This window comes from Cokeromyces recurvatus (genome assembly GCF_025118155.1).
Source record: "Cokeromyces recurvatus strain NRRL 2243 chromosome Unknown BX663scaffold_40, whole genome shotgun sequence".
In the NCBI taxonomy this organism is placed as follows: Eukaryota; Fungi; Mucoromycota; class Mucoromycetes; order Mucorales; family Mucoraceae; genus Cokeromyces; species Cokeromyces recurvatus.
The window spans coordinates 194255-206619 of NW_026251426.1; the positions used below are offsets into that span (position 1 = coordinate 194255).

Consider the following 12365-nt stretch of genomic DNA (forward strand, 5'->3'; position numbering starts at 1 on the left):
GAAAATAAAAGGCAAAAGAGATACGCCGTTCCTTGGTTATAAAGTAAAATAATGCGGCTACTAATATACACAAGAAGTATTTTATTTCTGAAGATTAAAAATATATGCTTCTGTTTTATTATTAATTAATTAGTTAGTGTCCAGGTCTTTTTAGTTTTATTTATTTTTTTTTTCTTTTTCTAGACAACAAAAAAAAACATATAATCTGTTGATTTTGGTTTATTTGATTGAATTATTTTTGATCTTCTTCAATAACACTCATTGACCTCAGCAACTGACATCAATAAAGGAAAATCGATTTCAGCTTAGAAAAAAAAAAAAAAAAAAAAAAAAAAAACTTTATTTTTTTTTTAACTTTGTAATACAAGTAAATCTAAAGGAGAATACAAAATTTCCTTCTAAAATTACAAGACAATAATGGACCATTATTTTAGTAGAAATTACTACTACAAAATTAGGATTGTTAGACATAGTTTAGGTTCATGATAAATGACCTACAATAAATGAATTATTTCCTTTTCTTTTTTTTTCTTTTTTTTTTCTATTTAAAGTCGATACTAATAGAAAATTCAAGTATAAAACGACTATTAATACTAGTTTTACAAATCATAGTAGAGTAGATGATACAAATAGCTCGATCACATGTCTTTTTTATATTAAGTACTGTCCAAGTCAAAAGTCTTTTCAAAGAAAGATTGAAAAGTATTTATCAAGCTAAATGTACACACACACATATATATATATATATATGAAAAAGGAAGAGTAATGGATACAAGTACGGGAAAGAGACCGTAAATTATTGCTTTACATATTTCATTAGTGGCTAGAAATAACTTGTTATAAAAGAAGAAATTTGAAAACTATGTCAAAAGCTTCCTTTATCCTTTTGATCATCAAAATGGTAAGATATAATAAATTTGTCGTGTCAACACTGAGGAATATAAGATATGTAATGCCTCCTTTTTACTACATAATACGTTTTCTTTTTCTTTTTTTCTTCAAAACTAGTGTGCTGTAATGGGGATATAAGATAAAATATACTAAAATAAAGAGTAAAATCGACAATTTTTACAGCTAAGAAATTTAACATTATAATAATAACTTTAAAGTGTCCGGCCCGAAATTAAAAATGACAAACTTTCCGGTTATTCCGGAAAAAGTCTTTCTACTTTCTTTGAGAGTGTGCCCTAAATGTGTAGTTTGACCTTGAACAACTGAACGTTCTTTCTCTGACTCTATAATCCATAACAATGGTTGTATGTATACAATAGAATAAGGTGGAAAAGGAAGAATGTGATGAAGGATGGATAGATTGTGTGTTTTTTTTTTAAGAAAGTGATAAGATTTAGACTGAATAAACTTGGATGGATAAATTATAAAAGAATAAAGAAGGAGGAGAGCGAAGAGAGAGAGAGAGAGAGAGAGAGAGAGAGAGAGAGAGAGAGAGAGAGAGAGAGAGAGAGAGAGAGAGAGAGAGAGAGAGAGAGAGAGAGAGAGAGATTAAAGAAGGGGAGGGGAGGGGGGAGAGATGATGAATGTTGACATTAGACAATGGAAATGAATTAATTCCCTTATTTTATATATATACATATATATTATATAGCAAGGTACTTTCAAGCGTCAAGTCCAAGTTGGCCGTGTTGTCCTCCTTAACTACGGTGCCGATGCCGGTAAGTTGGCCGTCATTGTTGACATCATTGACCACAACCGTGCTCTCATCGAAGGTCCCACCACTGGTGTTGTTCGTCAATCTTTCCCTTTCCGTCGTATGGTCTTGACTCCTCTTGTCCTTAAGAAGCTTCCCCGCAACGTTGGTCAAACCGCTCTTAAGAAGGCTATTGAAAAGAACGACATTGTTGGTGCTTGGAATAAGACTGCTTGGGCCAAGAAGATTGAACAACGTAACGTTCGTGCTAACTTGTCTGACTTTGATCGTTTCAAGTTGGCCAAGCTCAAGAACCAAGTAAGTTAAATATAAAGGGAAGTAATAAGAAATAGATTATTAATCTTTTATTTTTTTTTCTACTTTATTAGCGCCGTTTCGCTGTTGCCTCTGCTGTTAAGGCTGCTAAGAAGCAATAAATGTATTTAATCAATTCCATTTGATCAAAATTTATTGTTTTTTTTATATATAACAAAAAAGAAGCAATGAATAAAAAAAAAATTTAAAAAAAAAATATTACAAGATCAAGAATGAAAGGAAAAAAAAAAGAATTATTTATTTACTTTTTTAATATGTTTACAGGAATACTTTCACTTAATCATAACTCCAATTATTGACCATTTGATCCCATTCATTTACTGTTTTAATCATTAAGCGTTTTCGAGTTTTAGGATTGCCAAATAATTCTGCCCACCAAGCTAAATCCTCATCATTTGTTACTAATACAAGATGACTTGGTTCATCATCCTTTATCTCTTGTTGTTTGCTGTAATAATAAAGTAAGCAGCTAAGGATAGGTCGATATGACTTTGGTACATCATTCAATGTATAAGGAATTTCTTCTTCCGCAAAATCTTCATAATTATATTCTTCTGCATTTGCTTCTTCGTCACTTGCTATTTCATTTTCTTCTATTTCACTATCATCATATTCAGATTCTTCATATTCACTACTTTCATCCTCATCTCTTCTTCTTGATTTAAACAGATCTTCATCAGAGCTAATGGACTCCATGTCTGACTCAGTTTCTGCATCAGGATCAGTATCTTTTTCCTCCTCTTCACCTTCAGATAAGAGTACATCTACTATATTCGATCGACTCTCTTCACCAATCCAAAAAGCCTCTGCTTCACTCCAATTATTTAACTTTTCAGTTACCTTTTGTGTTCTAAGGAATGATGTGGTAGGTATAGCATCCGATTTGTTCTTGCTATTTTCTAATAATTTCTGATCCAAGAAACGAATAGATTCTCTGGCTTGCATATTCATATGAGATGAGCCCTTTTTATGATTATCCAAAGCATCGATGACATCTAAAGGTACAACAACTTCTAAAATACTAGTCTGGCTACGACGATCCACATTTAATGTTTGATTGGCCCACTTCTTGACTTTACTCAAACCATCCAAAAAGGAAGTTACGTCAATTACACACGTATATACATTACGTTTCTTGTTCATTTCATCTTTCTCATTTTCTAAATCAATAGGATGATTACGTTTGTTGCCAAGTGAAATACGATTAACATTCCTTTCAAGTGAGGACACCTGTTCTATTAATCGTTGAGTAGCCAAGGCCTTCATGAAACGATTTTGTTGTTGACGTTTAGCATTCTCATCAATCACACTATAGTTTTGTTCGCTTTGATTATATTGAATAAAATTAAAAGACGATGAATCAGCAAGCTTCTTGATGAAGAGTCTTATTCTTCCCCATCGAACTTGTTTTCTCGCCTCGGGACTATTATCATTTAAAACCTCATATACATTTTCCTTAAAGAAATCTACTTGAGAATGAAAAGGGGAAAGGGCAAGAACGCCAAGGAGAGTTAAATCTTCAGATAAAGGATAAGTAGCAGGAAGTATATTAACAACGGGGTCAAGGAAAGAAGGATGATTGATTAATAGCGACAATAAAGATTGAATAGACTATTAAGAATAATTAAATACATTGTTTCACTTTTTTTTAAAAAAAAAAAAAAAATCATTGTGTACCTTAACAAGTGTTTTCTTTTCTGGCTCTCGATTTCTAGTGTCAGTAGCTGCTGTCATACACCATTGAGCTATAGTTACAATATTTGTATATAAATAAGTGGACCAAATACTGAGACCGGGTAATATTGTTTCTTCGACCAAACTTTCCAATTTTTTATATTTTTCAGCATTTAGTTTAGATTTAACTTCATCTAGAGCTTGTTGTGAAGATCGACAGATGGTTGTGAGAAGTTGAAAGGCAAAGATATACATATGGATCTGTGATGCTAAAATAATAGGTCGTATATTATAATTGGCCTTATCTTTTAAGCGATCATTTGCAATCCATGTAGAAATCATCAAAATTGTAATAGTACGAGTTATAGTAGTACGTATAATATGTAAAGTGGACATAGTTGATTTGGATAATATGGCTTCCTCTTCTTTTTCTAAACTAGTGTTAAGAATAAGTGAAGAGAAGGCATTACCCAAGTCATTTACTATAGGCAGCATAGTTCCAAACTCTTCAGTCTCCTTTTGACTAAACATAACAGTACGATGCATATGAAGGAATGATTCAACAAAGGCTGATACCATTTCCGTTACTGTATCTGCTTTTTGCTGTTTAGAATTAAACCGAATCTTGGAATAAAATGATTTTAGATTATCTCTCCCTACGCTAGATGGATATTTAACAGCTAAACTCATACAATAATACCAAACTATCTCCATTGCATTCCCATTTGATATCGATACAAGAGCTAATTGGGAATAAGGTTTCCCTGTCTTTCGATAAACATCGATTGCTTTCAAATAACATGTCTTTGCCAAGGACCAAAAATCGGATATCTTTTTTGTATTCTTTGATAGTATAGCCTGCTGGGCATGGTAACGTGCCAAATCTCCCATACATATATAATTCGACTGAAGTAAAATGGCCAACTTTTCTTCTATAGTAGCCTTTTGAAGGAAAAGGTCTATACCTAATGCCTTTGTGTCAATATGATAATCAGCTTTAATCGTGTTGTTAAGGTCTCTATAGAATTTGAAAGCACTATCAATACGATGAGAAAGAGTCTTTTGTAACATTTTATATTTCTCAGCATCTTCAGGATTGAGTTTACGTAATTTGCTACGAATATCTTCGATTCTTGCATAAAATATATATCTCCATAATTTATCTTCAATATGATGAGTAATAGCATATATCAAATCAATAGAAATGATATGACGATATGTTTTTCTAAGACTAATTTATAATGTTATAAAATGTAAACTATTTGACTTTTAATATACCTACCTATTACGAACATAATTAATTTCTTCTTCTGTTGCTGCTATTTGTTCAGCAGCAATGGCACTTGCAACACGACCCTGTTCTTTACTAGGAACATTTGAATAATTAATTTTCAACTGTGTCTGAAGTTCAGCAAGCTGTTTCTCTAATGCATGCGCTTCACTATTATATATGTATATATATATATATATATATATAAAGCAATTTAAAAATGGCATTTAAACCAGAAAATTCAGTTGGCAATCCTCTTTACCTTAAAGACTCGGTAAGACTTAAATTCTGTTCTTTAGGTTTTACATGCTTTTGCACATCTTTTTTCCCTCTCTGTTCATTTCGATCTCTTTCAAAAACTCCATTTCGGTTGTGTTTTTTGTTTCTTCTATTTCTTGGGCGTCTTCTTCGACGGTTATTATTTGTTGAAGATGAATTTAACTCTGATGATTCATTAGATTGCATGATTTGTGTATGTGTGTGTGTGTGTATGTTTTTTTTTCTATTCTAAAACTAATGACATAATATTTCTTTTCTCTTTATCAAAGAAGAATAATGTGTTTACTGAATGTTAATTCAATTCGTATTTAAACTAGCTTATATATATATTTATTTACTGTTACTACTACTATGATGTTATTTATAATAACTAAAAAGAAGAAGAAAAAAACAAGAAATTTTATTTCGTAATACAATAAAATTTATGAAAAATGGCTTCCATTTTTGGAATATTCAGCTTTTTTGATGTTTTTTTATTCTTAAGGAAATTTAACAAAAAAAAAAAAAAAAAAAAAAAAAAAAAAAAAAAGCAAGCAAAAGCCAATTTATTGCATTGAAAGCACAAGATATATAATAGAATTTTTTCTTATTGTCCTTTTATAAATATATATATATATAAAAAAAAAAAAAAATACCAGATTGATTCCTGGTTTGCTTAATTAAAATGATATGTCCAAAAAGGTAATATTTACTTCATAACGTGTTTTAGAGAAAATTAAGGAATATATGATTCTCAGTATTTCTATCGAGATTAACTAGATCTTATGCTGATATAAGAAACAAACTGATAGCAGCTGCCTCTACTTTTTATCTGATGCAAATTGCCCAAAGAAAAAAATAAAATAAAAATAGATAGTATATATTTCTTTATAGTATTTAATACTTGACAGAGTTTACATTTATCCTTTTTATAAATAAATCGAGAGTTTTCATAATTTTGACAGATCAGATAATACATTTATGAATTTAGATTTTTTTTTTTTTTTTTTGCAGAATTATTCTTTTAAAAGCCTGCTTCTAAAAGTATATATTTGTAACCCCATTTAATATTATGTTACTTTATATTGAACGTTTTTTATAAAATAATAAATAAGCAGCCTCCGTCTAAGTTACAAAACTATTAGTAATTTAAACATTAAATAATTTTAAATCAATGTGAAATAACCTTAATCTTTTCTGAGGGTATTTTATCTACATGAATGTCATCAAATTTATACCATTCAGAGGTTTCGCTATTTTGGGCAAAGGCAGTATCTTGTAGATAAAGTTATTATTGCTGATTGATTGAAATATATTATATGTCATACTTACAATGACCACCACCAATCCCTCCATAATGGTTGTCCACCGCACAAAGATCATAAATAACTTTTCCGCCATCTCGGTTACTAAGCACATAATTTGACATATCCATTCTAGAGAGTGGGAAATCAATAAATGTGTCAATCTTATTTCTCCCTCTCCTTCCTTGACTAAACCGTTTTAAGTGTACAACCATAATTTCAGGTAACTTCCATATATCTAATTTCTTCAATGCTCGTTGATGCTTCTTGCATCTTGGGCAATACCATAAATCGTCATTCCCAAGCTGTTCATCATTTGTAAATTCATGTAAGCAGTCCTTTAAAGTAATCATCGTATCAGACTTGGATGCTTGATTGTTATTTAATAATAACGTAATATCATCATAATCGAACCATGCCTTTTTAATTATCTTTAGCATTTTATCATCACTTTGCAATGATGAAGATCGAACGCCAAATATTTGTTCTACTTTAGATAGACTCCATTCTATCAACACGCCTTGACCTTGTTGGATTATGGGTGCTTCAGTTCTATCATCATGTTTGTTCTGATCTATTATATGACTGTTTATTAAGCCTGGAAATAAAAATTCATCCTTCTTATCATGAGTGGTGATATCTGATGAGCAGCAGCTTTCAAAAAAATGTATATTAAATAAATTAGATATAGGGATCATAGTATCCTTATCTTTATCATCATGCTGCTTCTGCTTCTGCTTTTGTTCCTGTTCCTGTTCCTGCTCCTGCTCCTGCTCCATCAGGTTAGCTTGAACTGAACTGATGTTGATCTCCTTTTCTTCTTTAAATAATAGTGTTGGTTTGCTACAGTATCTTTGAAGATGATATATGATTTCAGTATAGAGATCGGATATATCTTTGAGTTTATTTACTCTAAGAGCAAGTATCATGGGATACCCAAACAATTTTGGTAGTGATGAGTTACTGAGTCGTTGAGTATGAAGAGTAGCTATAAAACAGTAAACAGGGAAAATAACCCAATTTTGAAGGTTATTTATATCTGCTGGAAGCTGATAAACGTGAAAGTGGATCCTATCATTAGCATCTCCAATAGGTGATAATAAATCATTATTTTTGTAGACTTTCTGTATTTTGCCTTCTTGAATTTTAGTTACCAAAAGCTACAATATATTGCTTAGCACATAAAATATCATATGACAGAAATATATATAAACATAAAGAACTTACATTATTATCTAAGAAGGAAAGATGATAATAAGAAAATAGACTATTGATAATTTCTTGTTTCAAGTCTTTCACTTTAGCTTCCTTATTCAAGCTTATTTTCATTTTAAGCTGTCTTTGAGATGATGAAAAAGGAATATACATGATATTTAACTCCCATTTAGTATCTACAGGAAGAGGTAAAGACAAATACATGAAAGGATCAAAAGCAATAGAAACCTTTGTAATGGTAATAATACATAATAATATGTAAAAAAAAATATATATATGTATACACACATACATATATGTTTTACAAACTAATCATGATTATTATATCATTGTACATCATCTTTTATCACATTTACCTTTTTACATTCGTTACAAATCAGTCTACTTTTATATTGACCTTGAAACAAATCTACAATGATTGAATCATTTCTCATTTTATGATATTCCCAAAATTTGTTGGCAATCTCTTCATCAGAGAGCGTATCATTAAAATCAGGCATTTCAATATATGGCTTCTTCTTTATTCTATTTAAATCCTCATGTAAACCATCTAATAGAAAACTAAGTAGCTCTTGTGAATCTTGCTGATGAAATCCGATAAAATGTGGATTAAATCGCTCGAATGTATTCTAAATATGACATTCAAGATTCTTAAAAACATTTGTATATATATATATGTATATATATATATATATATGTTTATATATATATGTTTATATATTTGTACCTTAAATTCTTCTGGTGAAATAAAGGTAAACTGATTACCTGTAGTGACTATTATATTATCTGGTTTCCATATATCTCTTAAAAGTGACGCATAAGCTTTTGCTAGTTCACCATTAAGACCTAAAGGATTCGATGTATTAATCTCATTCATATACTTTCCATCTTTCGTATATAAATATATGCATTTAATATTCTCGTATTTTCAAAGCTAGTAGTTATGAATATTAAAATGACCATTTACCTAAAAACCATTGCGTTAGTTGAGGTATATTACTTAAACACTGAATCGCAGAATTCATATAACATGTATTCCCCAAGTTTTGTAATCCACGCAAACCTTTTCTTCCTTTTTTGTCATCAGTAGTAGTCATAGTTGATATTAAAGGCTTCTCCTCCTTGTTGGGCAATTTTACTGCCAAGTAGTATACATGATGACTCTCTGTTTCAGACATGACATTCGCTGAGGAAATACTGTTTAAACAGTTTGCAATAGTTGAATGAAAGGAAATAGTGGATGAATCGATCCTTTGGGCAAAACGGTTACTATTACTATATTTATTGCTTAACAAGTCTTCAGTAATAATAAAGTGATCAGAAGAATTAAGTCTCCTTATAAAATGATTATTTCTTTTATTTAGAAGCCATAACTCTACTATATTCGAGGGTTCTACTTTTAGAATACTGTTGGTCAGTTTACTGTAAAAATCGTATACAGTAGAATTAGGTGACATAGTAAATGTATAATAATTGTTGGTAGAATTTTTCACTAAATATATTTTAAATTTTAAAAGATCGTCTTCTGGTTTAATCACCTTTGCTATCCTCAAAGAAGTCTTTTTTTCTATTACTTTGGAGGGTATCTCTATCAAATGAGAGGGATTCCGTATGCCATACCTATTAAATAAGCAATATAAATGTATATATATATATATATATATAAATATATATACTACTACTACTTATACTACTACTACTATATTACCATAATTGATAATGTCTAACAGCTAAAATTGGTAAAGAAAAATAATGTGTATTCTCTATCAAATCTGGTTTTAATAACTCGTCTTTATCTAACAAATTTGAATTATCAATAGGACCAGGAAATGTAGAATTGTTTAAGCCTAAACAGTAAGCCTCTCATTTATTATACCAAGTCTTTGATACCATTGCATAATAGGGTGAATCTTGCTTTTTTTGCTTAATTTTTTCGATCAATTGATGTTGAGTGATTGGCAAAATCATCATTTTTTTACGTTTATTCGAACTGTGAACTATATCGTCATTCATATTTATTCTTTTGTTTCTTAATATAGATTCTTTATTGTTGGTCGTTCCTTCAACAATCCTTGTTGACTGCGACTCGGACTCCAATGTGGTAACAAGCTCCAAGAGCCGCGCTTTATTTTCCTTTTATAGATAAAAAAATAATAATAAAAATAAAAAATATACTAGAATCCCCTTTTTCCCTTTATACCTTCAAAAGCCGCGCATTCGTGGAAAAATTATGAGTGATATCAATTCAACTATTAGCAATGAACGAACATACACCCAAAGCGAAATGGAAGCAATTGTCCGAGATGTCGTCAAAAAAATGGACATTGAGAAAGAAGAAAGAATCAATGGAGTCGAAATCCCAAGACAGGTCTCCGAGGAATTGGAAAACACTCCCACGCATCAACTTACTGAAAATTTCAAAAAGTTTAGAAGAGAAACCCAACGATACGCTTTGGGAGAATGGACAACACCCGAGAAGATCAACAAATCAATTGCCCCTTATCTCAAAAAACACTCAACAGAAACAGCTTTGGTTGTCAACTCCATTTATAAAATCACAGAAAACACCAGATTCCAAGCAAAGGTTGCTATGGAAATCTTTGAACAACTTCAATACGTCTTGGAAGAAGCAGACCATGACGAAGCAAAAGACATCATCAGCAGATGCAGGGAGCAAAGTCGACGACTGGCAGTCTTTGGGTTGGCCACAGCAAAAGCTCAAGAAAGAGAAGCAAAAGAATATTCAGACAAAGCACTTAACATCCCATTTAGTATCCGCCACCTGGAAACAACAGAAGAGGATAGTAAATCTAAGAACGCCTACAGTGACGAATTTCTTAACAAATACCACCAAGCCAACTTTGAACGAAAACTCGTTCAACAAGCCAGTAGTAATCGTGGAGGAGGACGAGGAAATGGATTCTCAAGTAGAGGATATCAACGAGGAAATAGAAGCTTCGGATATGGAAGAGGTAGTAACAGAGCACGAGGTGCTTTTTTTGGACAGGGTACCTCACAACGGTGGGGAACCCCGCACAACAACAACTCAGCCCAACAACAATCACCCCACCAATCCAATCACACATCCAACCCCCAATAAAATCAATGACGAATTACAGCATCCCAGCAGACGGCATAGCGCCAGGGGGTCGACTACAACATTTTCTCAAGAATTGGCAGTCGATTACAAAACACCCATGGCCATTGTCAGTGATACGAGAGGGTTATCAGATACCTTTGCTAAAAAAACCAACACCTTGGAGATTACGTCGTATAAAGCTAGACCAGATAGAACAATTGGCAGTGGACGAGGCAGTCAACAAATTTATCAAAGCGGGGATAATAGAGGTATCACCAACACAGAACACAGATTATTTATCCAATTTCTTCACAATACAGGAAGCGACAAAACGTCGACCGATTTTGGATTGCCAAATGATCAACAACTATATCCAGTGTCATCACTTCAAGATGGAAGGGGTACCTGCATTGAGGGAAATCATCGAGAAAAACGATTTTATTTGCAAATTGGACCTAAAGGATGCTTATGTGGTCACCCCAATTCACCCAAACTCAAAGAAATACTTGACTTTCCAGAACAAAGGAGTTGTTTATCAGTACAAAACTCTAGCATTTGGGATGAGTGTCAGTCCCAGAGTATTCAGCAAAATGATGCGATTTGCAATAGAACCATTACGAATACAGGGAATACGCCTAGTATATTATTTAGACGACATATGTATTCTGGGTGCGACGAAGGAAGAGGCAACGAACCACACACAAATAGTACTGTCACATATGGAATCATTGGGTTTCCTAATAAATTTCCAGAAGAGTGTCCTAATCCCCTTTCAACAACAGGAATTCCTAGGCTTCAAATTCAATACGAAGACCATGCAGATAGCAGTCCCAGGGAAGAAGATCTCAAAACTCATGGTTCGAACCAAACAAGCTATAAAAGCCACACCTCACCAATACAATTGTCGATGGTATGCCAGTATGATGGGGAAGATGACTTCCATGATTCCAGCCATCGGAGAAGCCCTGTTACACATCAGATACATGCAGAGGGATCTCTCCCTAACACTCAACAGACATCTACAGAATTGGAATGCACCAATGACACTATCGGAGGACAGCAAGAAAGAACTGCAATGGTGGACAAGTTGGATGGTGAAGAAGAACGGCCTGCCAATAAAGAAATTAGCACCCAATCAACCGAAGGCGGCAACAATATATGTAGATGCGTCAGACCTAGGATGGGGTGTGAGCTCTGGCACGATGCAAACCACTGGAGCATGGACGAACGAAGAGAACACCATGTCAATCAATGCAAGGGAGCTGACAGCGATATATTTTGCTCTAAAACTACATGCCAAAGACTTCAAGAATCAACACATCAAAATATTTACAGACAACATGACTGCTTTGAAATACAGCAGCAAGTCGGGAGGCACAGCATCTCGAACACTACAGGACCTAGCAGTGAAGATACAAAATCTATGCAACCACTACAATCTCAAAGTCGAATACGAACACATACCAGGACTGGAGAATATTCGAGCAGATTGGCTGAGCAGACAGCATCACACCGCAACAAAAAACTTACTCTACGAGGCCCTATTACCGAAACGGCTATTTCGAATGATCAACCAGAGATGGG

At 32.7% G+C, this 12365-nt stretch overlaps 3 protein-coding genes across 3 annotated transcripts; 1 reads left to right on the forward strand and 2 right to left on the reverse strand.

Moving 5' to 3' along the window:
• The first annotated feature begins 1197 nt into the window (after positions 1–1197).
• On the forward strand, positions 1198–2194 carry BX663DRAFT_525003 (ribosomal protein L14-domain-containing protein). The gene is made up of 3 exons (XM_051529706.1): positions 1198–1256; positions 1604–1963; positions 2035–2194. The coding sequence occupies exons 1-3, from the start codon at positions 1251–1253 to the stop codon at positions 2080–2082; spliced, it is 414 nt and encodes a 137-aa protein (XP_051378490.1). The 5' UTR covers positions 1198–1250; the 3' UTR covers positions 2083–2194.
• On the reverse strand, positions 2195–5563 carry BX663DRAFT_461889 (uncharacterized protein). Its single transcript, XM_051523958.1, has 4 exons — positions 5188–5563; positions 4938–5096; positions 3659–4886; positions 2195–3592 (listed from the first exon to the last, which is right to left on the reverse strand). Exons 1-4 carry the CDS (start codon positions 5388–5390, stop codon positions 2258–2260), a joined length of 2925 nt encoding a protein of 974 aa, XP_051378491.1. The 5' UTR covers positions 5391–5563; the 3' UTR covers positions 2195–2257.
• Positions 5564–6215: 652 nt separating this feature from the next.
• On the reverse strand, positions 6216–9838 carry BX663DRAFT_525011 (uncharacterized protein). The gene is made up of 9 exons (XM_051529707.1): positions 9579–9838; positions 9411–9498; positions 8670–9322; positions 8430–8590; positions 8059–8331; positions 7715–7930; positions 6516–7647; positions 6370–6458; positions 6216–6308 (listed from the first exon to the last, which is right to left on the reverse strand). Exons 1-9 carry the CDS (start codon positions 9598–9600, stop codon positions 6264–6266), a joined length of 2679 nt encoding a protein of 892 aa, XP_051378492.1. The 5' UTR covers positions 9601–9838; the 3' UTR covers positions 6216–6263.
• Between the last annotated feature and the right edge of the window lie 2527 nt (positions 9839–12365).